The sequence below is a fragment of the Heptranchias perlo genome, chromosome 14, assembly GCF_035084215.1.
Source record: "Heptranchias perlo isolate sHepPer1 chromosome 14, sHepPer1.hap1, whole genome shotgun sequence".
Taxonomy (NCBI): Eukaryota; Metazoa; Chordata; class Chondrichthyes; order Hexanchiformes; family Hexanchidae; genus Heptranchias; species Heptranchias perlo.
Genome location: NC_090338.1, coordinates 43,979,855 through 44,007,511, shown reverse-complemented (window position 1 = coordinate 44,007,511; position 27,657 = coordinate 43,979,855). Strand labels below are relative to the sequence as shown.

Sequence of the window (27,657 nt, the reverse complement as noted above, 5' to 3'; positions counted from 1 at the left end):
ATTATGTGGAAATATAACAGTATTACTGATAGTCAAGTGAATTTGGAAAGACATGATGGGGATGGGATGTGTGGTGGTAGTTGGAGGGTGGTGGTGGGAGTTTGATCAGGATGATATATAGCCTGACCATTTGTTTAAGAAAAGATTTCAAAATGGTAAAAGTTGTTTATGTACATTTTTCTTGGATGAAGTCATGCAGTCATGAAGAAAGATTGTGTTTTTTTAAATGTTCTTTTTTTAAAAAACAGGATGTAAATGACAATTCACCAATATTCACTGAGTCTGTCTATAATGCCTCTGTAATGGAACACACATTAGGTAAGTTCTGGCTTTGAAATTGCAAATATATTTAGATAATCTTTGGTATGGATTGAATTCTGCATTTAGGTTAGAGCACTGGTTTCCCCCCATTTCGCTGGTAACAGATTGAACAAATGGTTGTGCTGGTGGTGAATCTACATCTGGTCATGGTGATGGGGGAGAACATAACTAACTTGTCCAGCGAGCAAATTTTACATTTTATACATTCTTAGCACATTGCCATAGTGCAGCTTGTGGTAATACTGTGTAATAACTAATTTATTCATCAACGTTAAAAGAAAATCATATTTGTTTTGGATAGTTGCAGTTCTGCTCACTAAATGATTGTTTTTCCTTCTATGAGCAATAACAGTTCACAAAGAGAAGGGAAAACTGGTTGCCAGGGCTATTATGAGTATTATTATGAGGAACAGTACTAACCTCAGAGAAACCTGCTGGCAGAAACAGCTGATTTCCCAGTCGGGGCACAGACTGACAGCTTCGCCACTCAGGCCTTTGGTTAAAATGGCAATCGGGCCCAGATTACATCATCAGAGCCATATCTGCATTTTTAAAGACGAACCCTATTGACTTCTGGCGGGTTCCCTCTTGTCTGCTCAGAAGAGCAGGTTAAGATCGGAACATGTGGGAGGCAGGTTAAGTCCGAGGGGCCATTTTAACTGCCTACCTCATCGGTTTCTGCTGGGTGGGCAGGGCTAAAATCTGCCCTTTAATATTTCCAATGTTATTTTTAGTCCATCGACATTGTCAACGCTGGTAAGCATAATGTTTGCATTTTACTTTTGCAGTTTTGTAGTTTGAATGGTCACTGCTCAGCACTTGATTGATGAAGCCACATGAAAACTATGAAGAACATAACCTTCATTCATTCATTTATACAAACACAAAACTTTTAACAGCAAAATGTATCATGCTGTCCACATATCACTGAAGATTAAATAATGTGGTCTTAATAAATTATCACAGGCTTACTTTTTACCATTCTTTTTATGATTTAAAGACTGGAAAATAAAACACAAATATCTTCAACAAAATGCTGTTCAATTCAGTAATATCTGTGACAAATTTATTTTCTCCTTGATTAAATTTATTAACGCTGCAATCTCTTCTCAGAGCATATTCTCACCCCTCTCATTTGTTGTTACCATGCATACAGGAGCCTTTGTGACATTGGTTAAAGCCAGCGACAATGATGCTACAGAAATCAACAACCGGGTGATATACAGTATTGAAAATGGCGGCACAGGAACCTTTCTAATAAGACAAATCTTAATCAATGAAACCGTCCCAAAACAGTATGAAGGAAACATTACTGTTGATCCAACAATTGCACTGGACTATGACAAAGGACCAAAATTTTACACTTTAGGAGTTAGTGCCTCAGATTTGGGAATTCCATCTAAGTCAGCATATGCAACTATTCATGTGACTGTACTCGACATGAATGATGAGCCTCCCGTACTAGATCCTGATTCAATGAAGGATCTGGATGTCATGGAAAATAACACCATGGTTGGGATAGTGAGGAACATAACTGCAAGTGATGTTGATACTAATCATTCACTAAATTATCAGCTGGTTTCAGTGGCTTGTTTGAAACATAAAATTATTGATGAGCAACCTGATGCACCATGCCAGTTCTGGTTTGGGCTTTATGACAATGGATCACTCTACGAGAATAAATCTTCAGTTATTGATTATGAGGAGTATGATCAGGTGGATATTACAATTTGTGTTACTGACCTTTACACTGAAAAAAGTAATCCATCCACTACTGGTAAGTCAGCCTTCTAATACTCAAATGTAATACTGTATTGTACTTTTCTAGCATGCACATACGCACATTACACCCTTCTTTATCTTTGAGAGGTGCGCAAAAAGTCAATTTCAGAGGGATTACCTTTTCAATCCTGCCCTTTTGCTCCCTAAGAGGAGGAACAAAAATTGTGGAGCCCTTTTTCTGTGGTTTCTCATGGGCCATGGGCCCCTCCCGTTAGAGTGGTTGGGTGTTGCTCCGACTTCGGCCACCTTGTTCCGGAAGGTGCCTTTGTTGCATCTCTACAGGTGCAGGTTTCCCGTTCCAACTATGCAAATGAATGTGCCCTCCCCGAATTTGGAACAAGGTCAACACAAGGGTACGGCGGTGCTGAAAGATGTACCCCATTCTTCTGCCGCTGCACTTCTGGTGGTAGAGCAATAATTTCAGCCCTCAAGTCTCTTACACATACAGTATGTCAGGAAGTAAATTCTCTATCCAATTTAAAATGCCTCTAATATTTGCACCATATTTATGATTATTGTAATGTAAGTACATTGGAAATGTCTGAGTACGGAAGCTGTGAATCAAAATCGGGTTTGACTGTGTCAGCTCCACCACGACCCAAAAACCCAGCCAACCTGGCTGTCCAATGGGAGGGTAACATTGTGTTGGCTTTGATCCATCACCTAATAAATGACATAACACTTAGGCCCAGAAATTTGGCTGCATAGCACCCGTTTTTCAGGTGCTAAATGGCTTCCTGAGCCTCTAGTGTGGCAGGCAGGAAGTGCATGCTTATTATGAGCTGGAAGTGTACTGCCTGCCATATTGGTAAAGGCCAAAAAAATCAGCATGCAGTGCCCATGCTTGAAACAGGCGTTAGGCCCTTTGAATATGCAAATAAGGGACCTATCACCTCTTTGAGGCCCCCACTGCAAGATTGTTTTGCCCTGAGAAAGCTGGCACTGGTCAGCTATCAGGCCTACACAAGCAATACTATCACCCATGACAAGCAGAGAGTGCTTAGTCAGGATAAGTGAAGCCAAAAAGTGAGAAAAAATGAATGTAGTAGCTTACCAATGCCTTGGAAATCCAGTAAGCCCTGTAGCACAAGCATCTCTGTAATCTTCTGCCTTCAGGTAAGTTCCACTTTAAACTCTTGTAGCAGCTCTGGTCAGTCAGTTTCTGAGGCCAATCCCACCAGGTTTTACTAAGCAGGTTGGTCGCTGGGTGGGACTTCCATCTCGCTCAGTTAAAATGGCATTGGGTCCCAATGACATCATGGGACCCTGATATGCATATATTTATTAGGCACCTTCCTGTCACTGGCGGCACCTTTCTCAACACGTTTTAATGCTGCAGTTAAAATGGAGGTTGGCGGGTTCCGGCGGGAAGGGGGCGATACGTTGATTTTAACTGCTTACCTGCCCTGATCCTGCTGGGTGGGTTGAGTTAAAATCAGGGCCATAGATTTAATAGCATTCGCAAAAATTTGGCTGAAAAGTGGGCAGGAGTGGAAAATAAACATATTGGATTATAATATTCTTAGGAGAGACAGAATATAAGAAAGGTGGAGGAGGGGTGGCAATATTCATGAGGGAGGGAATGTATGCTGTAGAGAGGACTGATGTACACAAAAAGGAGACTCAGGTGGATTCAATATGGTTGGAGATCAAAGATGAAAAAGGGACTGTTACATTAGTTGGAAAATATATTGAGGGAAATGGAAGAAAAAACCTGTAGGCAGATCATGAAATAACATAAGAATTATTCTAGGAGATTTTGATTACCCATTCTTTGATTGGGACAGGAATCAAGTAAATAGAAGCACCATGGAATAATAACTTTTCTACATTATGTAAATATTGTACAATGTAAATGTTGTCGTTACTGTTGCCATTACTTGATTGCAGGCTTTTGCAATCACAAAAATCACCATTGGACAATTTCTTTTGTTATAATTTCCCCCTTTCCCAATTTGCCACTCATCAGCCTTTGATCGACAAGGTGGGCAGCCAATCTCCTCACGGGCTTCCACCAACTCTACTATCGAGCTTGGCTGAGATTTGCTAACTAGAGAATTGTGGGATTTAGCCTGCACCCTGTCACATGTACTGCCTATTCAAAACATTGCAACTGTCTTTAGTGGATGAATTAAATGAATTAGAGCAACCAGATAAGACTTCACATTTTTATCATTAACATTTTTTAACATCAACAGGCAAACTTACAATCAACATTGTGGATGCGAATGACAATGCACCTGTGTTTCTTGCCTTTGAAAGGGTGTTTGGTATGTCTTCTTATTTTAAAATCGCATTATATAATATTAATAAAAACTATTTAATGCATTCATATAAAGCCCTGTTTTGCTTTATAACAAAGGCATTAATCCATTCATTTTACTGATAGTATCATAGTATCATAAGATGATGCAGCACAGAAGGAAGCCACTCAGCCCATCGTGCCTGTGCCGGCTCTTTGGTAGAACTATCCAATTAGTCCCACTCCCCTGCTCTTTTCTCATAGGCTTGAAATTTTTTCCCTTCAAGTATGTATCCAATTCCCTTTTGAAAGTTACTATTGACTCTGCTTCCACCACCCATTCAGGCAGTACATTCCAGATCATTACAACGCGCTGCGTAAAAAAATGTTTCCTCATGTCGCCTCTGGTTCTTCTGCCAATCACCTTAAATCTGTGTCCTCTGGTTACTGACCCTTCTGCCACTGGAAACAGTTTCTCCTTATTTACTCTATCAAAACCATTCATGATTTGGCACACCTCTATCAAATTTCCCCTTAGCCGTCTCTGCTGTAAGGAGAACAACCCCAGCTTCTCCAGTCTCTCCACATAACTGAAGTCCCTCATCCCTGGTACCATTCTAGTAAATCTCTTCTGCACCCTCTCTAAGGCCTTGACATCCTTCCTAAAGTGTGGTTCCCAGAATTGAACACCTCACTCCAGCTGAGACCTAACCAGTGTTTTATAAAGGTTTAGCATAACTTCCTTGCTTTTGTACTCTATGGGCCCGATTTTAGCACCCGCTACCGGGTGCGTTCTCGGCGGGGGGGGGTCCGAAAATCCCGAAATCCAGGTGCGGGACCGGATCGCGCCTCGATCCTGCCCACTTCCGGGTTCCCCGATGACGCGCCGGCGTGCGGCGCAGTCCCCGCTGGTGGGAATCCCGCAGGCAATTAAAGCCAGCGGGATGCCACTTGAGTGTATTTACTTTGCTTGTTCAGGTCATTAACTGACCTGATTAAGGGACTGTGTGTGATTTTGGATAAACATGGGACTGTTTCACACACTGGGGGAAACACTCCCAGTTGAAATGGACGTGTTGCAGCTGTCAGCCTGTGGCAGCTGCAAAGGTCCATTTGACAGGTGGGGGGGTGGGGGGGCAGACCCTCAGCCATTGCAGGAGGCCGCTCTGTCACTTGGGACAAAGTTTGGCCTCCACCACCCTCCTCCTGATGGTCGAAGTCACCAACCTGCACACTTACCCCGGGGTCCGGAGACATGTACCTACCTTTCGGACCCCCTCAGATGTACATCTTGTGGATGGGGGCTGCCGTAGCTGCAGTCATGACCTCCTTGGAGGGCGAACAGCATCACCAGCCTCACCAGCCTCGCCATCCACGCCGTCCACCTCTGACACGTGGAGCTCCACAACAGAGTGCTGTGACACATCCACCTGTACAGCAGGAGGGAGGGCTACCGCAGAGAGAGATGTGTCGCAGAGGGCGCTACCCTCGCCACAGGTTCCACAGACCGAGGCTCAGCCTCCTGGACCTCTCTAAGCAGCAGTGCACACGGAGGCTCAGAGTCAGTCGACATGTAGCCGTGGACATCTGCAGCCTCTTTCATGCCGAGCTGCTCCTAGCTGACCCGTGCACCATCTTCCTACCTGTCGCTGTCAAAGTCACCACTGCCCTCCCGAACTTCTCCTCCGCAGCCTTCCAGGCTCCAACCGGGGACATCCCCGATGTCTCCCAGTCGTCTGCGCAGAAGAGCCCTGCAAATACACCTACACCCACTCTGCAGTGACACACTGGGTGGCATTAGTGGTGGGTCCTCATAGGGATACCCAGGAGTGGGCATTATTGCACAAACCGGACAGGATTCGCGAAGACATGGCAGTAGTGGTGCCAATAGAATGTGTGATGTGAGTTGTTCTGAAATTCAATAGAAGTAAGAACCATGACAAACTCTCAAACACCCTTGTGCATCCCCTTCATGCTCACGACACGTTTTCCTTACGCTGCCTACTGCACATATGTGATGCATGCCCTGTGGCTGCAGCACAGGTAGTGGCAGGTTGAGTGAGGCTGGCCGTGAGAGAGATGCATGAGAGGGTGAGTATGGGATAGAGCCATGAGATTGTATGAGGATTGGGTTGAGTGGTAGTGGCGGGATGAGTACTGGCGAGGTGAGTAGGTGCAGGTAAGATGAGGATGAGATTTGAGTGGGTATGAGGGGTGATGTGACAGAGTAGTGTTGGCAGTGCCGAAGGAGATGTGGGGTGGGGGCAGTGTTGTGGCAGACGGAGTGTAGGGGAAAGACTACGTGTTCTCACTGTGGCTGACCTACTGAGGTCATTGGAGCGCCTCCTGCACTGTATGCAGGTGGGCGATATGTTGGTGGCGCTGGTGACCTCCTCTGCCACCTCGAGCCAGGCCTTCCTGGTGGCAGAGGCAGGCCGCTTCCTCCCGCCCGCCGGGTGGAAGATCTCTGTCCTCCCCCTCCTCCTCACCCCATCTAATGATACCTGGGGTGAGGCAGCATTAAACTGGGAGCAGCCTTCCACCTGGGCTGCTCCATGCTGTAATTTTTGCTGTTTGTGGCAGCATCTGTCAGTGGAGGACTGCCCATTTAAATAGAGCGCCTCCAGCTGACAGATCTTACTGCGCATGCGCAGCCCGCCCGACGCGCAGATCAGCAGCGGGGAACCCGGAGGAGCAGGTAAGATCCAATTAGTGTGTTGCCTGCTACGATCGCGCGGGCAACCCACTAATTTCACCGGGCGCGTTGAAAACGCGCCCGCTGGCCCACCTGCCGAGAACCCGCGCCCCTGGTAAAATCTGGCCCTATGCCTCTATTAATAAAGTCCAGGATCCCATATGCTTTTTTAATAGCCTTCTCAACTTGTCCTGCCACCTTCAAATATTGGAATAATTTCAAGATTTTGCGATCAAAATTGGTGTTGTTATTCATCGCCCACAGCCTGCTACACCGTCTTTTACTACTTTTGTTCAGGTTACCATTGAAACAACCAGCTCCTGCTTCTCTGTGGGAATGTTACTGGCTGCAGGCTGCTCAGGCTGCCTGAGGCAGGCTGACTGATTTAAAAGAATGCTAATTTTTGCAGTGATTCGCTGCATTTCCCAAAACGCTGCTGAATTCTACTAAAGGTGTTAATCTCAACCATATGCCACTGGGACGTGAGTAATGATGACACAAGCATAATACACAGCATGTTCTCCTTATTCAGGAGATTAACTGGACTGGCAAAATATTATCACATCAGTTAATATTACTCTTTGTCTGCTGTCTCATTTCTTTGACGTCCAACAGTGAGGTCAAATTTGGGGGTAATTTTCACTTTGGGTGCAGGTGGAAAGCTGGTGGCAGCAAATCGACTGTCCGTTATACCCCTTGCTCAATCTTCCTTTCTATTGAAGTTAATCAAAAGGAAAACTGGGCCGTGTATTACAGGCAGCCAATGCATTACTGCCAGTTTTCTGTTCACTCCCAAAGTGAAAATTCCTCCCTTTATCTTCAGCAGTGCAGGTGCAGAGATTTTCTGTCATATATTGTCATATTATCAGATATATTTGTTCTTGGGATGTGCACAACACTGGTGAAAGAGTATTTATTGCACATCCTTAGTTGTTCTGAAGGCATTGAAAGTCAAGCACATAGTGTGGAACTGGAGTCATAGGTGGCAGGTTCCTTTCCTTGAAGGACATTAGTGAACCACTTGAGTTTTTACAATAATCCAACAGCTTTCATGGTCAATGTTCTGGTGCTAGCCCATAAATTATCAGACTTATTAACAACTTGCTATGGTGGGATTTAATCTCACCACATCTAGATTGCTAGTCCAGCACCATAACCATAAGCCTACTGTACCAATATTGCAATCAGGCACAAATTTAAATGAATGGATGGAAAATTTTGGGCCTGCAAATTGGGTGCACTGCTAAATTCCTGATATGCACTCTTGGGGGTAGATCTTAACTTTGTGCGATAAGGTAAAATGGGTGATCGCGAGTTGGCAGCCAGTTTTACATCTCTGCCGATTTTTATTTCCGTTGACTTCAATAGGTTTAGAAATTGGGAGAGATGTAAAACAGGCTGCCAAATTGCTATCACCCGCTTTACACTATTGCACAAAGTCAAGATTTACCCCCTGGTGTGTGCAGCACCATATAATGAGTGCTAAAGATGAAAATTTGCCCCTAGTTTGCACTCTGTGGGGTCAATTTTCACCACCTTCAGCTGGCATTAACAGGACAATAATGGCCTCAAAATGCCATTGGTAGCCTTATTGCCCCATCAACACCGGCGATGTGGCTGGTTCCATTTTGAAAGGAGCCTACAGGATGTCCAAAACGCCTACCTGGTTCAAGCGATAGGCCCCTTTTAATATGGAAATCAGGATACTACAACATAAGAGCAAGAGGATAGCTAAAGAAAAGGTGGGACCTATCAGGGATGATAAGGGTAACTTGTGTGTAGAAGCAGAGGATGTGGGTAGGGTTTTAAATGAATATTTTGTCTCCGTATTCACAAAGGAAAGGGATGATCCAGACGTAGTATTTAAAGAGGAGAGGTATGAAATATTGGATAAGGTAAACATAATGAGAGAGGAAATACTAGAGGGACTGGAATCCTTGAAAGTTGATAAGTCACCAGGACCGGATGGATTGTTTTCTAGGCTATTGAAGGAAGCCAGGGAGGAAATAGCGGATGCTCTGAGAATCATTTTCCAATCCTCACGAGATACAGGGGAGGTACCGGAGGACTGGAAGACTGCAAACGTAGTACCATTGTTTAAAAAGGGTACGAGGGAAAGGCCGAACAATTATAGGCCGGTCAGTCTTACCCCGGTGGTGGGCAAACTATTAGAATCAATACTGAGAGATAGGATAAACTGTCACTTGGAAAGGCATGGTTTAATCAGGGATAGTCAGCATGGATTTGTTCAGGGAAGGTCGTGCCTTACAAATCTGATTGAATTCTTTGAGGCTGTGACAAGGAGGATTGATGAGGGTAGTGCAGTGGATGTTGTCTACATGGATTTTAGTAAGGCATTTGACAAGGTCCCACATGGCAGACTGGTCAGAAAGGTAAAAGCCCATGGGATACAGGGAAATGTGGCGAATTGGATCCAAAACTGGCTCAGTAACAGGAAACAAAGGGTAAATGTCGATGGATGTCTTTGTGAATGGAAATCCGTTTCCAGTGGCGTGCCACAGAGCTCAGTGTTAGGTCCCTTGCTGTTTATGGTATATATTAATGATTTGGACTTGAATGTAGGGGGCATGATTGGCAAATTTGCAGACGACACAAAAATTGGCCGTGTAGTTGATAGTGAAGAGGATAGCTGTAGATTCCAAGAAGATATCAATGGGTTAGTGGAGTGGGCGGAAAAGTGGCAAATGGAGTCCAACCCGGAGAAGTGTGAGGGAATGCACTTAGAGAGGGCAAACAGTAAAAGGGAATACGCAGTAAATGGGAATATATTGCGAGGGGGAGAGGAAGTGAGAGACCTTGGAGTGCACGTGCACAGGTCCCTGAAGGTGACAGTACAGGTAGATGAGGTTGTGAAGAAGGCATACGGAATGCTCTCTGTTATTAGCCGAGGTATAGAATACAAAAGCAGGGATATAATGATGGAACTGTATAAAACGCTGGTAAGGCCACAGCTGGAATATTGTGTGCAGTTCTGGTCACCACATTACAGGAAGGACGTAATTGCTCTGGAGAGAGTGCAGAGAAGATTTACAAGAATGTTGCCAGGGCTTGAAAATTGCAGCCACGAGGAGAGATTGGATAGGCTGGGGTTGTTTTCCTTGGAGCAGAGGAGGCTGAGGGGTGACTTGACTGAGGTGTACAAAATTATGAGGGGCCCAGATAGAGTAGACAGGAAGTACCTGTTTCCCCTAGCGGAGAGTTCAAGAACTAGAGGACATAGATTTAAGCTGATTGGCGGAAGGCTTAGAGGGGTCATGAGGAAAATCTTTTTTACCCAGAAGATGGTGGGTGTATGGAATTCGCTGCCCGAATTGGTGGTAGAGGCAGGGTCCCTGAACTCTTTTTAAAAGTACCTGGGCCTGCATCTAAAGTGCTGTAAGCTGCAGGGCTACGGACTGGGTGCTGGAAGGTGGGATTAGAATGGGCACCGTGTTGTTCTTCGAGCCGGCGCGGATACGATGGGCCAAATGGCCCCCTTCTGTGCTGTATCTTTTCTATGGTTCTATGGTTCTATAAAAAGTACCCTGATTGCCATTTGTGGTTGGAACTGGACAGAGCCTGTGCTGTTCTCGGGTAATAGAACTGAACAGGCCCGCCAAAAGTAAGTGTTGAATTATTTTTGTGGGTCCCGGAGCAGCAGGAGTGGTCCTCCGGGGCCCACAAAAATATTCTGGGGTGCTGCCACCCCGGAACCCCCACCCTCCGCGATAGTGACTTCACCTCCCCCCTCCTCCCCCTGCGATTTACCTTGCTGGCGGCTTCCCCGGCTGTATCCTCAGGCCTCAATCCGGTGAGCTGCATTGCCTGTTTGGTGCTGTGCAACTCGCCTGCTAAATTTAAATGAGGCTAGGGTGTCAAAATTGCGGAGGCCTCTTCGCCACCAGAATGGACGGCTGATCAGCTCGCTCCACCCAAAGGTCAAAATTGACCCCTGTGACTTTTATGTCTGAGGGCCACTAAGGAAGGAATCTTTCCATTTGGAATTGTATAAAACCAATGTTTGAGATGCAGTAACTAATGGAATATTCTTTCATTTCAGTTATCGTGCCAGAATTAGCACCTCTTTCTGCTGATGTAGCAATAGTTAAGGTACATCAAAATTACTGTAAATGTTGTTATTCTTTTGTGACATACTGTGAGTAGTAGTAAGCATCAATATTAGTCTGGAACTAGTACTACACCTGCAGTGGAAACATCATCTTAAACTGGTGCAGATTTATGACTGTCCTGAGTCCTGACCCAGAGAATTTACCTTTCACTTTTGTAGAAATCTTACCATACCAAAATCTGCTCTAGCACCAAACATGCACCAGTAATAAATCAATACTATTATCGAACCTGCCCCAGTGAGTATTTAATTTGTAAAATATGTCAAAATGGCCACGCAGGTTAATTCTGATACTGATACCATTCAAGTTCAAAGGAATGGTGCCCATACCACTACGTCATTATAGTGTGGTACAAAGCTGTTTTTGATAGACACAGAAAACAGCATGTTATAATGAAATCCATGCTATAAAGAGGGCCCCGTGGGGCCTCTTTTAGAGAGAGTTTTTCATATTGGAGATCAGAATCTGCTGCAGTGACTGGCTACTGTTGTAGCTGGTCAACCTCTTATCAGAAGGTCTGAGCAGCAAGTGCATTAGCTGAATGAGGGTGAATATGATTAAGGAATAGCTTCAGGTTCTCCTTTAATTTTTCCTAGTACAGATATTTAAATTTGATTAAAATACTTCTTTAATTATGAGATATATTAGAATGTTTTGCCTGTAAATTGTAACATATTATTGATCATAAACTAAATGCAATAACAGTTTGAAAATAATTAGCTTATCAACCTAAATGGTTATTTGAATGAACATAAAGATGCTTTTAAAGGGTTCTCAGACCATAAAATTGATCTTATAGGCTACTGTGAAAAAATAATGTGGCACAACAGCTCCTAAGGTCACTCAGAGTCTGGTAACAGCCATAGCTAACAAGCACCAAGCAGATCACTTTTAAAGTTTAAAAAGAATGTAAATCTTAAGTGTTGACATCACTCAGTTTGCAAAAGATAATAAGCTTTTGTAACTCATCATTAGGGAAGGCAAATAGTTGAAATGGGTCCAAATGTCAATCAGAAGCATTTCTAGAGAGAGCAGGCATTATGATTAATGAAGGGTAGAACTTCCAATCAGCAAAGTTCACATGCAGATGCATAATGCACTTATAATATATGCTATTGTTACACAGGCATTAAGCCAGTTGTTCTAAATGCTTTTTTTAAAAACAGGTTAATGCCTGTGTAAAATAGCACTCACGAGAATATTGTCCGAGTGTATTAGCATATGCGAACTGCACAGATTGGACTTTTTATCCTCTGGTGAAAAAGTAGGTTGGTGGGCTCAAATCAATCAAATAAAGATAGATTTGTTGGACCAAAGGATATTTCTCAGGTTAAGAAACATGTCCTCATGTACCATGTTTGTGGTACTTGTCAGCCTGACTTGTTCTCTGTTGAATCAGTGAAAACTGCCAGTCCATGAAACAGGCTCGAGAATAAGATGTTCTGTGACAACCAATTAGGAGTCTGTGAGAAGACAGTTCCATTCTACAGTCAATGTTGCATTATACTGGCTGCAATTGGATATAATTTTCAAGATCTGTTACCTCTTCCTGTTGATTTTTACTCATCTCTGCTGGTGAATATTCTTCGACTGCTTGAATCCCCATCTAGCAGCCTAACGAATAATAAGTAATGCAGAGATTTGACCCTGAGCTTTGGCAGTATAGCTGGCCTGTGCCTTACTGGTATAGCTATTGGAGCCACTATTAAAATCAATTTTAAGTATACAGTGGTAGGTAACAAATAAAATGGTAACTAATGCAAAGCTTGTCTTGACAGGCAAGTGACAATGATACAGGAAAAAATGCAGAAATTAATTTTGTTGTCACCGATACTGTATTCATTTTTTCGGATGGCCAACCAAATCAAGAATTGTCAAATGTATTTGATACTTCGCAAGTCAGCCTTGTTGATGGAGTATACACGGCAACTATCAAGTAATGTAAACTTCTTTGTTATTTAATTTATTGGGTGGTCTTAAGACAACAATGCACATTGCAAAACTACAGCAATACAACTGTAATAACAGAAAATTATTAGTGACAGGGCCACAGAAATTATTCCTTAATGGGCCATTCTTCTGGTGCTAAACAGTCCGTCCTAAATATTTTGCACCAGGCCCTGCTGCCGTTGAACTGATGCAAAACAGGTGGCCAGGAGCACTTATACTACGCAGCAAGTTGTTATGATCTGGAATGCACTGCCTGAAAGGGTGGTGGAAGCAGATTTAATAGTAACTTTCAAAAGGGAATTGTATATATACTTGGAAAGTAAAAATCTGCAGGGCTATGGGGAAACAGTAGGGGAATTCTGTCCCACCAGAACTCTGCTTACTTTCTGCCCTAATGCTGTGGCAGGAGCGGTCAACCAAACAGGTGGGCCCATCCTTTCAGTAACAATTTGGGGGAGTGTCCAATTTGGTGGGCAGAACATAAAACGTAAATTCAGATTGCTAGGTGATGGCAAGTATGCTGGTGGCTATGGGAAAGACACAGTAATATTAGGGTGAATGTATTTCAGCCATTCTTAACTGTTTTGTTCCTGTTTTTTTTTGCTTTTCCCAGCAGGCACTTGCCTTCTCATAAGCCTTTGTACCAATTGTTGCACATTGTTTATTTTTTGACCTCAACACCATTACTGACACCATAGAATCATACAGCACAGAAGGAGGCCATTCTGCCCATCGTATCTGTGCCGGCTGTTTGAAAGAGCTATCCAATTAGTCCCACTCCCCTGCTCTTTCCCCATAGCCCTGCAGATTTTTCCTTTCCAAGTATATATACAATTCCCTTTTGAAAGCTAGTATTAAATCTGCTTCCACCACTCTTTCAAGCAGTGCATTCCAGATCATAACAACTTGCTGCGTAAAACAAGTTCTCCTCATCTCCCGCCTGGTTCTTTTGCCGATGGGATTCCCCATATGACTCCTTCAATCTGACCTGTTTGGATTGAGGAGACAAACCTACAGAGGGATGCCTGGCTGCACAAGAAATGCTCTGTGCACCTGCACGATGCCATCTGCAGAAAATGATAGCTTGACTTTGCTTTTGCAAGTGGAGACTCCAGTTCCCAAAGGAAGCTGAGACAACAGACCTGAAGCATCACTTAGATTGATGAATGGCCAATAAGCCGTTATGTTGGATGTTTCTTGAAAATACTCCAATCACAATATGTCATCCTTTCAGTGGGACTGCATGAAAGAAGGCATACCAGGGTGATCAAGATCCAGCATAGCCTGATTGGCTGAACTCACCAAGATGCCAGCAAACTTTTCTGCAGACCCTGGCATATGTATCTGGTGGTGACAATGGTAAACTGTCTTCTCAGAGACTGAGTCAGCAGAAAGCCAGCTGCAAAGCTGTGCTATTTACTGCAAGGACACTTGTAGCTACCATGCAGCAAGGGCTGGCACATGGAATGAGAGTTTCGGTCAGCTGTGGTCTGAAACTTGGCTTGTCCTCCTTGCAGTCATGCTACAATGCTGACCTAGGAGGATGGTGCTGTGGAGTTGCATAGCGGACTAACATCCTGACCTGTCTGAATCTGCACTTGAAGCTTTGTTAATGACTGACCATGGAAAATTGGGTGCAAACAGCACACTTCCATTTAAGTCTGTCTAAAACCTGTTGTAAAGCATGCCATGTGTGGAAAATCCAGGTTATTATATCATCATAGGCCACATCTTTTTTGTTAAGCTGGCATGATAAAAGTCCTTCCTTTGAATTTGCAATGGCTGTCTCAGAAATGGCAAATAGGCAGAATATTAGTATATGTAAAAAATTATTTAAATTTATAGTTCTACTAATTTTTTAGTTATTATCCCAGCTTTTTGGTCTCCCCGGTGTTATAGCTGAATTCAACTTGTTGCCACCAGCAAACAGCTTGACCAAGATTGACAGCATGTATGCAGGGATCAGAGACATGATTCTTACTGTTATTGCTGTTCAGAGCTCTTCCCAAAGTCAAAAATCCAGAATAATTAATTTTTTATTTTCATTTGTCAATCAGTTTGCTGAATTTCATTCATGTAGGTGAAATCTTAGAACTGCTGCCATTCTCCCTAACACACACAGTAAAGCACATTCTAACAACATACGTGCTCATCAAAGCGCGATTTTAACCTATCTTGCTTAAAGATTTTAAAGTGGTCCTCTATTATTGTTTTGTAGGATTAAATCTTCTCTGGACAAAACATTAAGGGGACAATACAAGGTAACTGTAAAAGCAAGTGATGGAGGCACCCTTACTTTAACTGCAACAACTTACCTAGATGTAAGTATTATAAAGATTATTCAATTTATTATGTTATTAGTGTCATTTTTTTCGTGCATTAAATTATTAAATCAATAAATGTTCTCATTGTTGAACTAAAGTAGAGTGTTGGTCAGTTTGGCTCAGACAAATAAAACAGTAATCTAAATGGCCTCCCGCTGCCTAGCAACTGTAAGTGTCTTTTTTATATTTTGAAGTGCAACAAAGAAAATTTGGGCTGATTTCCAAACTGAACTGACATTTCAGCCTAGATTTTCCTCCTATTTGCCTCCTGTTTTATGGTGGAGTTGGAGCTGGCAGTAGAGGAGGATGAAGCGGGGAGCCTTCCATCAATTTCCTGCCAGTCCAAAGCACCTTTAGAATTTTCTCCCTCCGTCCCCAATTTGGGTGACCAGCATCTTCTGTAATACTAGTACCAAATACAGATCCAATTTAAATGACTTATTGCCATGCTCCATTTCTCTTCCCTATCACCTTTGTTGCATTCAAAAAACTACCACCTGTATAAAAAATAAATTTCAAGTTGCTAGGCAGCAGGAGGCCATTTTGATTGCTGTTTTAGCAATCTGAGCCAAACTTTGGGAGTAAAACCTGTTTGCTGCAGCTTTTCAAACGTTTATTTAGCTAATAGCTGTAGCATTACCTTGGGGATTGTATTCCTTAATTTTTGGTCCTGGGAGGCATTCCCCTCAGGAAATGACACCCTTTCCCTTGGGAATTCCTCTTTACCTCTGTTATAAGATGAAAGAAGAGGAGAAACAGAAAGACCTGCAGGGAGGCAAGACAGGTTCCTTTCAGGTAGCATCAAGGGACTTTTTCAATATAAGCCAACTGGCTCTTCACCACTGCATCAAGCAAATTATTGATGCCATGTTTTTGCGAGCAACCCAGTTTATATCATTCCATATGGATCTTGTGTTTCAACCTGAAAGGGCTTTGGGGGAGAAATTCATCATTGTTGCTCCCATTTTACGGTTCTAGAATGATCGCAATGATGACAAATTTAGCAATGCTCGATCTGCTCATGCATTTGAGCCACTACTAAATTTGTCTTTTTTTAGGCAGCGCTGGTAGCCACCCGAAATGAGCGCAGGCCTCATTTCAATATTGAAATGAGGGTCCTGTGCCTGTTTCAGGACCTGTTTGCTAAGTGCGTCACCCTGTTCGTGCCTGAAAATGGGCGTTAATGAATTTAGCCCCTTACATCTTTTTATAGACTGGCTGGATTTCTTGAGGTCCAAGGTGCTATTAATGGGACTTACATCACCATAGGTGCTCATTTTGAGAATGCATTCAACTTTGTCAAAGGAAAGGGTATCATTCTCTCAAAGTGCAGCGAGTGCACAATGCCAAGCACCTCATAATGCAATTCAAGATGATGGCCCTACAAAATGGCTGGCCTTGTCCTGTAAGCTGTTGCAGCCACATAAATGCTGCAGCGGCACTGGATTTCTGTCGCCCCCGAATGCAGCCTTCCAGTATAGGATGCAAATAGTGCTGGGAGCTTGCTTCCAATAAACCAAGGAGCGGACCAAGAAAAATTAGGTAGGGTCGTGCTGGGTTCCCCGGGGGGTGGGGGGGGGGGGGGGAAGGGGATGGGGTGCGAGAGGAGGAACTGCAGTCCTAGTGCACTTCTGGCAGTAACCGTAACCCTGACACAGAGGAAAATCATCAAATCTTCAAGTAACGGAATCATTTTATCAGTTCTCAACTTCAAGCTAGAGTGAATCACAGTGATAGATAATTCTATCTCTATGAGAAAGGAGATGTATTTTCTCATTGTACATATGAGTCTTTTGTTGGTTGATATGTAACAGCAATAGTGAAGATGACGACAGTCCAGTCTGACCTGCTTTGAGATGTCAGAAGACAGAGTCAGGCAGGATGAGAAGGAAAAGTGACACAAAAGGGGATAAAATGATCATAAATGTTGTTACATTTATTCTGCATGTTGTAACATTTATTGTGCATGTTTTTTTTTATAGTTAATTACAGTAGATGAGAGTTTCAAGACACTGTTAGAGTTTAAGATAACACCTGAGGAAGTTCAGGAAAAAATGAATGAAATAATCATGTAAGTTATCAAGCTCCTTCTCAAACTAGATGCTGGTTACACTTTGTATCTGTAATTTATTGTACTTACTTTTTTACAGATCTTTCACTATGAGTTTTTTTCTGTTTGTAGGATTCTTCGGGAAGCTACACATTCAAATCCACGTGTGGTGGGCATAAACGCTATTACCAATGGAAGAGATCAGTCCTTAATCAGGTATGGCATAAATATTTTCATACTATTTCAGTAAAACGTACATAATTTACCTAAAGGGTAGCTATAACAGATAGGTAGTAATGAATGAATTAAGACTTGGAGATCATAGTTAATTGAAGATGTTAAAAAAAACAGCTAGATGGTTGAATTTTGCTTCAACGTTTTCAGAATGTGTTTCACAAACACGGGAAATATATACAGAACTATTTTTGTGAACATTGCTACAAGTTAATCGAGATTTCAGATAATGTAATGTTTAACTTAGTATTTACTTTCTAAATAAATGACACAAAGAACTTAAGCTATGTTTTAGCAATGAAGATGATGTGATAAGGATTTGTTTTGAACTCATATTATTTTAATATTTTGAAGAAGGACTTTGATTGTCAAATGACTGTAATCAATATTTTTCTTACAGGAGCAAAGCAAAATCTATCATGGAGATTTATTTTGTATGTAAAAATGGAACAGCCATTCCTCCTGAAGACATCAACAGGTATAGCTTACGTTTATCGTTTTTGTCACTTGTGTGTACAAAAGGTTAGAAAAATATTCTGCATGATGGAGGGGAGACAGACAGAGAGTGGCTGGTAATTCTGACATTCTGATTCAGGACTTTCTTGTTGGCAAACTATGGTGTTATCTCTGCAGAACACTTCCTAATTCACAATATCGAAGGACACGAGACACCCTCCTAACTTATAAAACTAAAGTATTCTCTTTGAAAAATTCATAAAATGCGGTATGATGTATGCAGACATTTAAGGGCAAAGTCTGTGGAAACCGAGATAGAGCTTGTAAATCCTTGGAGGTGCTGTTGTGCAGTATTCGATTCTCTGTAATATGCAGCTTAGTGAAATGGAATGGTAGGATAAAAAGTTTGCACCTTCGATTCTCCACATGATGTTAGAGGGGATGTGCAGGGTGTAATTCCTGCTTTAGGTATGCAGCAGCTGGACTCACTTCACCACTTAGAGCGGAAGGGCTTGATTGAATACCAGCAGCATTCAAATAGGAGCAGCACTGAGGAGAGAGAGAAAGGGGAATGGATGGCATCGAAGGAAGTGGACAAATGGATGGCAGTGTAAAAGGAGAGGGAAGTAAGACATGGGTGATGATGGCAGGGAGAGAGATGGGGAGAAATGGATGCCAAAAAGGGACAATGGATGTTGGCTTGTTTTGCCTTTTTTAGGTTATAAATCTATCAATTGTGGAGTATAAATGTGCTAAAACATTTATACTCCACAATTGCATTAATGTGAATGTTCAACTTTTTTCTAGGGGATCATGTTGCCAGATCTCCCTAGAAATTCAGCACCAGTTTTGTCCTTCAAATTTGTACTTAACCCTTCAAGCTTTCATTTACTTATGTTTTTTGTCCTCCAATACAAGTGAAAGGAATGTTTTATGTGCTTACAGCTTGAGTTACAATGTAACTATTACTTTTCACGTGGCATAAGCTTGCAATCAGTGAGATTCTTGAGTTGTCAGCTTTTAGTGGCTGTTTCAGCTTTTCTGAAGCTGTTTGTCAGCTTTGGCTAGTTTTCTAGGTTGATGTGGGGAAAAGGGAATTGGTTTGAGAACTGATGCTGTGAAAAACAGCTTATGTAGGCGAATAAAAAAGAGTTGCCATGGGAGAACATCATCTCCATAAAGTATTTTGTGGAGTTTTCATCATAACACAGAAAAGGTGGCACTCCACATCCAGTGCACTAATGTAATTTATATTTAAAATTAATATTTAGTTATTTATATGGTTCTGATCATGATTTACAAGCAATGACTTATCACAATCTACACTGCATGACACCTCATCCTCTATGAAAGAAAGAAGAGCTTGTCTTTACATAGTGTCTTCTCACATCAGTATGTCTCAAAGCACTTCACATCCAATTAATTACTTTTTGAAGTACAGTCCCTGTTGTTATATGGGTCAATGCAGCAGATGATTTGCACACAGCACAAACAGCAAATGAATAAATGACCAATTAATGTGTTTTAAATTGTGTCATTTGAGGAAGGAATGGTGGCCAGGACACTGACAGAACTCTTTGCTCTTCTTTGAATAGAGCCATGGGATCTTTTTACATCCACCAGGACAGGCAGATATTGGTTTACCATAATCTGTGGGATTGAAATTCTGCTGTGTGATATTTCTAATACATTGCTGAACATGTTCACAATAAATTCTTCATTTAAAAAAAATTCTATTTAGTTTTTTCACTTAGTGGTTAACCTGTTTAATTTAAATTGATTAACAAATTGGTTGAGGCAGTAGTAGTCTCCTGCACTGCATGTTTGAGGTTACTATTTTGTATTATCTGGTTGATTGCCACATTTTGATCACACTGCCTGTAATTTGCTCCTTTGCAGCATTCTGCAGCGTAACCCTGAGGCTGTACAGAAGCTGCTGGACATTGGCCTTTTGAATATTGTAAGTACTGAAATAAGTTGGGAAGATAAATGAGCAAAGATGATCATTTTTTATCTGAAAAGCAGAACTGTCAGAATTGGACTGTTAGTGTGAAATTCTCAGTCATACCTCGTGTATCTGAGATATTCAGTTGCGTGAAAATCAATAATATGAGTAAAAAATGGCAACTTATGTCAGTCACATTTGAGCTTATTTTCACTTTTGACAGGGGCAGAAAACTGTCGGGAGTGGACAGGCTGCCTGCTATACATCCCGACAATTTTCCTTTCCTTAAAGTCACTGGAAAGAAAATTGGGTGGGTTGTATAATAATCTGCTACCACCAGCTTTCTGCTCCCACTGAAAGTGATAGTGATCCCTGTCGTTTACAACGGATGGCCAAACAACATAATTGGACTCTGTTCTCCTCTCCCATTTATTGTTTTCCCTATCTTTCTGTTTTGCTTTTTGTTTCTATCTCTTTTTTTCTTTCTTTCTGTTCTCACTGCTGACCTCAATTTGATAGTTTTCTCTTGCTTTCTCTCACTGGAGAGTGGGAAAAAGCTTAAGACAGATGTTGAGGGACTGCAATCCCAACATTCATAGTAGGGTGACTACTCTGTTGCCCATGCAAAACTGACTGGGTTTTTAAAATAGACTGTGCATTTGCAAAATAAAACCCAGTTGCGCATATGCAAAAATAGACATATTTTACACATTCAATCAGCCCATTTCATACACTTTGAGTCCATTTTTTAATCCAACCTTGAAAAGCTGGACGTTCTTTGCCTGGTTTTCAATTATTTGGTGGTCACCACTGAACAAGGCTGTCCTGTTCAAAGCCAGATGCGTCGTCATTCTAGTTCATAGCAATAATAAATGGCCTCCATTAAAACTATTGGCCTTGTTGTGCCACGAGATGGTTTTCATTACCACTATGAATGGTGGAATGGTCTGCCTCCATAGCAGTCTCTTGCTTTGTCCTGTTTTGCAGTGAGAGAAATGCTGGGAATTACCAGCACAATGCCTGTAGACAGATCACAGTCTCAGACAGGAGGGCAGGAGATTGTGAGCTTGAATCAAATGTGAGAGAATTGGTTGGCCCATTGAAATCATTATTAGGGTTTCCCTTGTGGACGTCAACCTTTACCTTCCACTCCATTTACTTTTGTCACAAGATTTTTTGGTTCATTTGCTAAAGTTTATTCTGTTGTTTACATGATGTACCTAACTACTGAATGTTGTATGTTTCAGAAAGAGCCAATTGAACCCATTGATACTGAAGCACCACTCCTTGCTACTATAGGCGGTTTAGTAGCAGCTTTCATTATTTTATTAGCCATCATGATAACTGTTCTGGTTTGCAGTCGCAAAAGGTATTTACACCAGCATCACACAGAACACAGTGAAATGCCACATTTGCATTCCACATAAGAGTCTTAATTTAAGCCCCCCCCACCCCCGCCCTGGCTTGGTGAGTTCATCCAACTCGCCAAGGTTAACCCTAATGTAGCAAATCAGCAAAAAACAGGGATCAAACCTGGTTGGAAGGTCCCAGGTTTTTGCTGACTTTCTAATGTCAGCTGCAGTGGTAGGGGTTCCACAATCAGTCTCTGAGCTACTTCTGCTCCTCCGGTCCCCGCAAAAATAATTCCAAACTTACCTTGGCTCCAACTTCCTCTTCAGCTCCATCACCCATGGAACTGGTTGGAATGTGCATGGTGCGTGCAGTTCCAACCTAAAATGGCAATCAGGGTCCGAGGACCCCGATTTGCATATTAAAAGGGGTCTACCATCTGAGATAGACGGGTGCTTCGGATACCCAACAGTAGGCACCTTTCAAAATGTCGCCGGCCTCTTCATTGGTGTTAACAGGCGGTAAGGCCACCATTATGAGGCAGCTATCATCCCATTAATGCCAGGCGACAGAAGTGAATATCAATACCCAAAAAAGTAAAAAAACTTAGCTGTTTTGGTCTCTTCTGGCCTTGAATCCTCTTCCCGCCAGGCTTCCCTGCACAGGCCTCTGATTAAAATAGCAGATGAGCCCCCATGACATCATCGGAGCCCAATCTGCATATTTAAGGTAGGACCCGCCTGGCCGGTTTCCGGTGGTTGTCCCTTTTGCTTGTTCAGAAGAGCAAGTTAAAATCAGAACCAGCGGGATTGATGTGGGGTGTCAGCAGGTGTGTCCCATGGGTGATTTTAATTGCCTGCCCGCCCGGTTTCCGCCGAGTGAGCAGGGTTATAATCGCCCCTAATATTTCTGTTCTTGGTAAGTCTGGTTTTTCCATTAGGATTTAATAGTGTGCAGTCTTCTGCTGTATATATAATATATGCAAGTCATCTAATGTCACTTATATTGCACAATGTCAGTGCCCTGCCTTAAAAATGATCATTAAGGAAATTGTAGGTGATGACTTCCTGACTCTTAAATGTGAAAATATGCTTCCAGACTGCAGTCTTCTGATCTCGTACAGGCTGACACAGGTGCTGTGCTGAAGGTGCCATTTGCAGTGATTAATCATCATTCTTATATTATCACTAAAAAAACAGACCAATCTGTCGGCAATAGTTAGAACTATAGTCGGGTGACCTGAAGCTATTCTGGCTGGAACAAGTACATTATCTTAGTATTTGATAGAAAGGAAACTCAATTCAGATTCCAGGACTTGTCACAATTTCCCTTGGAGTCTTATATTCTGAGTTCCCTACATATGGAAGCTGGATCATTTCCAATAACAATTGAGTCTTTACAAAATAATTTTTCAGAATCATTTCATTTTAAATACATTTTATGATAGAAGTTTGGCCGTTGCATTAAATAAAATAAATGAATGGATTTTATCAAATAAATATGAAAATGTTTAAAATAACAAACTGTCTTCATTTTATGTCTCCTGGGAAATTTAATTCTTGCTGGAGTATTGTTCCGAGGACATTCACTGACCTCGGTATCTCACCCAAACGACCATCTTTGTGTATAAACCTAGATTACCTGATTATGAGGGCAATATAGATCAGAAGCCTATTTGATCCTTCGCAGCTCATCCATCCAGAGAGAAAAGAACTTGTACACTCCCCCCACCCAGCTGTCCCTTGTCCCTACTCAAGTGCATAATACTACATTTATCTATATTAAAATACATTTGTCATATGCGGGCCCGTTGCATCTAGATCTGTCTGCAATCTATTTTTCTTATCTAAGGTCCTTACACCTGCACATATATTTGTGTCGTACATAAATTTTCAGACAGTTCACTTTCATCCAGATTATGAAAAAAAATTATATTAAACCAATCCCTGTGGGACTCCACTTTTTCCCAAATAAAACCACTACTATTAATAACTACAGGACTCAAATTTATTTAGTAGCCTTTTGTGTGGCACCTTGTAAAAGCTTTTTGAAAATCAAGATACACAATGTCGAGTGGGCTTCCATTATCCACCAACTTAGTAACTCCCTTAAAAAATTCAACCAGGTTGGACCTTCTTTTCCAGAAGCCATGTTGAGATTCTTGAATAACCCTTTCTTTGTTAAGGTGATTGTATCTCTAAATGATCCTTTCTAGCAACTTACTTATAACCAAAGTCAAACTAGTGGGCCTGTAATTTCCCGGTTCTGACTTAGACTAATGTAGGCACTACACGGGCATCTTGCCAATCGATGGAACAATCCCAGTCCCCAGCGAGCTGTTAAATATATGAGCAAATGGCTCACAGCGCATAGCAATAATTTCTTTGAGCACTCTCTGATGAATGCCGTCAGGACCAGCAGCCTGAACTGTTTTGGGGTCACTTATTCTAGTCAGGATTATATCTGCATCTACTTTGATACTTTTAACTTTAGCAACCACCCTATGTTGTATTATTGGTAACTCAGCACCATCTTCTTTAGTGAAGACTCTTGCAAAATAGCCATTTAAAACCTCTGTCGTATCTTGGGTGTCAACCCAAATCTACCCTGAGGAATGCTTCAATGGCCCTATACAGTCCTTAATGTTCCTCTGACTCCTGAAAAAGACCTTGCTATTACTACCAAGCTCTCTATTTTACTCTTCTCCAATGTACTTTTGGCTGCTCTGATAGTAGCTTTCATTGCCTTCAACTGAGTTTGGCACCTATCCCTGTTTTCCTGCTTGTCTAATTTGTCTTTGGACATCGAACCAGACAGCACAGTAGGAAGCCATTTGGCCCATTGTGCCTGTGCTGGCTATGATCCGTCAACCAATTTGGTTTTGTTTTACCGTGTGCCCTTTTAATTCTAGGGACATATATGACTTCTTATTGCATAAGGATGGCTTTGAAGCTATTCCATTTTTCTTTGGTGTTGCTGTTTTCCCCATCTAGTTAGACTGTCCAATCAATCTAGCCTTTTTTAAAATCTTGAACTAGTGTTGTGATTTTATTTTTTCTCTACCATTTAGTATCATATACTAAATACGAGAGGTCCCCTCTCAGTCACTTTCTTTAAAGAATCAAGTGCTCCATTTTCTCCTGTGTACCCTTATAGCTCAAAACCAGCCTCATGACTTCTCTGCATCACCTCTAGGAGTCAAATATTTTCCTTGTGCCTAAGAGACTAAAACTGATTGTGATTATAGAACTGTTAACACTGTTTAAGATCTCAAATTGTATTGTTCCTTGTCATGTTAAATGTACTTTGCACTCGCGTAAGGCAGAAGTTGAAATACTATGGAAGAGATTGATGGCGGAGCCTTCATCAGTTGTATATGATATGCACATGATCTATTCTCTGCTGTGCACATATAGACTATGTTGTCTGAACTTTCATTCCACAGCTACAAAAGAAAAATAAAATCAATAACTGCGATGAACACAGCTAAAACGATTACAGTTGATGGATTGCAAAGTGGACCTGTTGTTCCTGGTACAAATAAATATACTTTGGATGGGTGAGTGAAGAAAAACTGCATTCAAAATAGCTTTAACAAGAGAAAGAGGGAACATTTAAATTTATATATGGTTCCAAAAAGTCACCACTTTTTAAATAGTTTACACATTTTGAATGTTTTATTATATAACAGTGGAGCGTACAAAACTTTGAAGAACTTTGGCAGCAATTGTTTGTTTTTTTTAGCTAATTTTCTCCATTATTCTTCCTCTCCTCAGGCATTGATGCCTTGGTGGGGAATGGGTCCTTGGGTATTGGTTGCTCTCGGGTACCTCACCTAACTTTTATGCATGTCCCTATCTAGGGTGACTATTGGCAGGCAATTGGATTATGGGGGGCATTGCAGCCAAGCCCAATGTTGTGCTCATCCAATCTTTATCCCCATATACAGCCACTTATCTTTGTGTGGCCATATTCCTTTAAATGTACCAATCACTTCTTATAAACAGCCTTTTAGGCCAGGCTCAATATAGGCTGGGAATGTGCACACACTGTGCAAATGAAGTTAACTCCATAAAATCAGGTGAGGTCAACGTACTAATGGTCAGATGGATGCTAATCATACATTGCTCCATGAATGCTTGATTGGAGACCTAATCAGAAAATCTAACTCAGTGGCTTCTTCACAGAGAATACTAATCGTGATTTGCTCTATTTGACCAAATTCACCTTTAACATTCGCACGTTATAATTCAACAGCATATAATATGTGCAAATAAAGGGTGCTTGATCATTTTTTTGTGGTGTGAGGTCAAAAGACAATTTATTACATCAGGGCAAAAATTTTAAAGTGGACACTGTATTTTGTGTTAAAATGAATGGTGCAGTACCCACAACTCTGAAATACATGAACACTGATACACTGACATACTAATGGCTAGAATTTCATCATGTTACTAATTTCATTGAAAAAGTAATTGTGAGTTTAAAGTTGAGTTGCTTTGTACTTATTATACTTTGGAAAATATCCCTTAACATAGGAACATTAGGAACAGGAGTATGCCATTCAGCCCCTTGGGCCTGCTCCGCCATTTAATTAGATCATGACTGATCTGCACCTCAACTCCATTTTCCCGCCTTTGCTCTGTATCCCTTGATAACCTTACCTAACAAAAATCTATCTATCTCAGTCTTGAAAGCTCCAATTGTCCCAGCATCCACAGCCTTTTGGGGCAAAGAGTTCCAAATTTCTATTGCCCTCTGTGAGAAAAAGTGCTTCCTGATTTAGCTCCTGAATGGCCCAGCTCTAATTTTAAGATGATGTCCCCTTGTTGTTGCTTCCCCCACCAGAGGAAATAGTTTCTCTGTATCTACCCTATCAAATCCTTTTAACATTTTAAACACTTAGATCAGATCACCCTCCTATATGCATGTGAATACAAACCAAATTGATGCAACCTGTCCTCATAATTTAACCCTCTGAGCCCCACTATCATTCTAGTGAATCTACGCTGCACCCACTTCATGGCCAGTATATCCTTCCTGAGGTGTGGTGCCAAAAGTCTTCAAACAAGTCTTCAAATAAAAAAGATTAACTGAACATTTTCAGTAAAACCACTGTGAACAGTTATTCCAACAGAAAGGATTTAAGAAACTAACAGTAAAACAAAAAAGGTTTCGTTGATTATTAATGGTAAAGTAAAAATTCTGAAAGAAAAAAAATAAGTAAACCCAATGCTGTATTTCAATTCTGTGCATCATTTTTTAATCCTATTTTTCTAGTGCAAATCCAGTATGGAACACTGTCTTTGACACTGCTACAGACCTTGGATTTGAAGAAGCTAATTCAGACCAAGCAAGGTAAAATTGAAAAACACAAGTTTTGCAAATTTTAGGAACTTACTTTGTACAAGGAGAGGGGGAGAGGAGAGCTATATGAAGATCAAAATAATTCTATGAAAATCTGAAGTAATCGCTGATAGTTAATATTGATACAGAGGGGGAGATTTTCACTGATGCTGCTGGGTGGAAGCAGGGCGATAGTGCCCCGGAAATGATGGGGAAAAACTGCTGATCTGGCCAACATCATCTTCGAGAGGGCTTACAGCTGGGTGCTGGAGTGCCCACCTGTTTCAGGTGGTAGGCCCTTTTCCTATGCAAACTGTGATCCTATGTTGTACATAGGACCTCGAATACCATTTTGGAACAAAACTGGGTGGTTCAGCTGAAGGAGACCCGAAAAGATAAGTTTTAAATTATTTTTGTGGGGCCAGGAGGAGTAGGAGTGCTCCTCTGGGCTCCACAAGACTAATGTAGGCTGTTGCCACACTGGGTACCCCCCCATTCCACAAACAACCCCCATGCCTGGGTCTACCTTGATGCTGGTCAGGTTGGCCTCTGGACTGCCTGATGTTGCGTCAGCCTGGAGTAAGTAGGCGGTCGTGGGGTGCCTTTTTGGTGCCTGCACCCTGCTGGCTGTATGGTAATGAGGCCTGGCTCTCAAAATGGACCGGGCCTCCTGTCGGCATTATCGGATGGCTGACCGGTGTGTTCCACCGGTTGGCCACTGGATAGTTAAAATCTATTGTACAAAATGTACAAATGATTTCCAGAGGAGTAGATCAATCTTTCATTTTTTATGTGTAATGTATTATTATGCAGCGCTTAAGAAATGGAATGG

General features: G+C 41.8%; 1 protein-coding gene across 1 annotated transcript in view; it reads left to right on the top strand.

Annotated features, from left to right (window-relative positions):
- Positions 1-27,657, top strand: part of cdhr2 (cadherin related family member 2) — a 122,345-nt gene that overhangs the window by 89,396 nt on the left and 5,292 nt on the right. Inside the window, exons 18-30 of the mRNA XM_067996362.1 lie at positions 249-318; positions 1,478-2,098; positions 4,302-4,373; positions 11,101-11,150; positions 12,949-13,106; positions 15,339-15,441; positions 17,427-17,515; positions 17,627-17,710; positions 18,129-18,206; positions 20,084-20,144; positions 21,377-21,498; positions 24,925-25,038; positions 26,760-26,837. Of these exons, the coding sequence (XP_067852463.1) occupies positions 249-318; positions 1,478-2,098; positions 4,302-4,373; positions 11,101-11,150; positions 12,949-13,106; positions 15,339-15,441; positions 17,427-17,515; positions 17,627-17,710; positions 18,129-18,206; positions 20,084-20,144; positions 21,377-21,498; positions 24,925-25,038; positions 26,760-26,837 (1,700 nt within the window). The remainder of the gene's footprint in view (positions 1-248; positions 319-1,477; positions 2,099-4,301; positions 4,374-11,100; positions 11,151-12,948; positions 13,107-15,338; positions 15,442-17,426; positions 17,516-17,626; positions 17,711-18,128; positions 18,207-20,083; positions 20,145-21,376; positions 21,499-24,924; positions 25,039-26,759; positions 26,838-27,657) is intronic.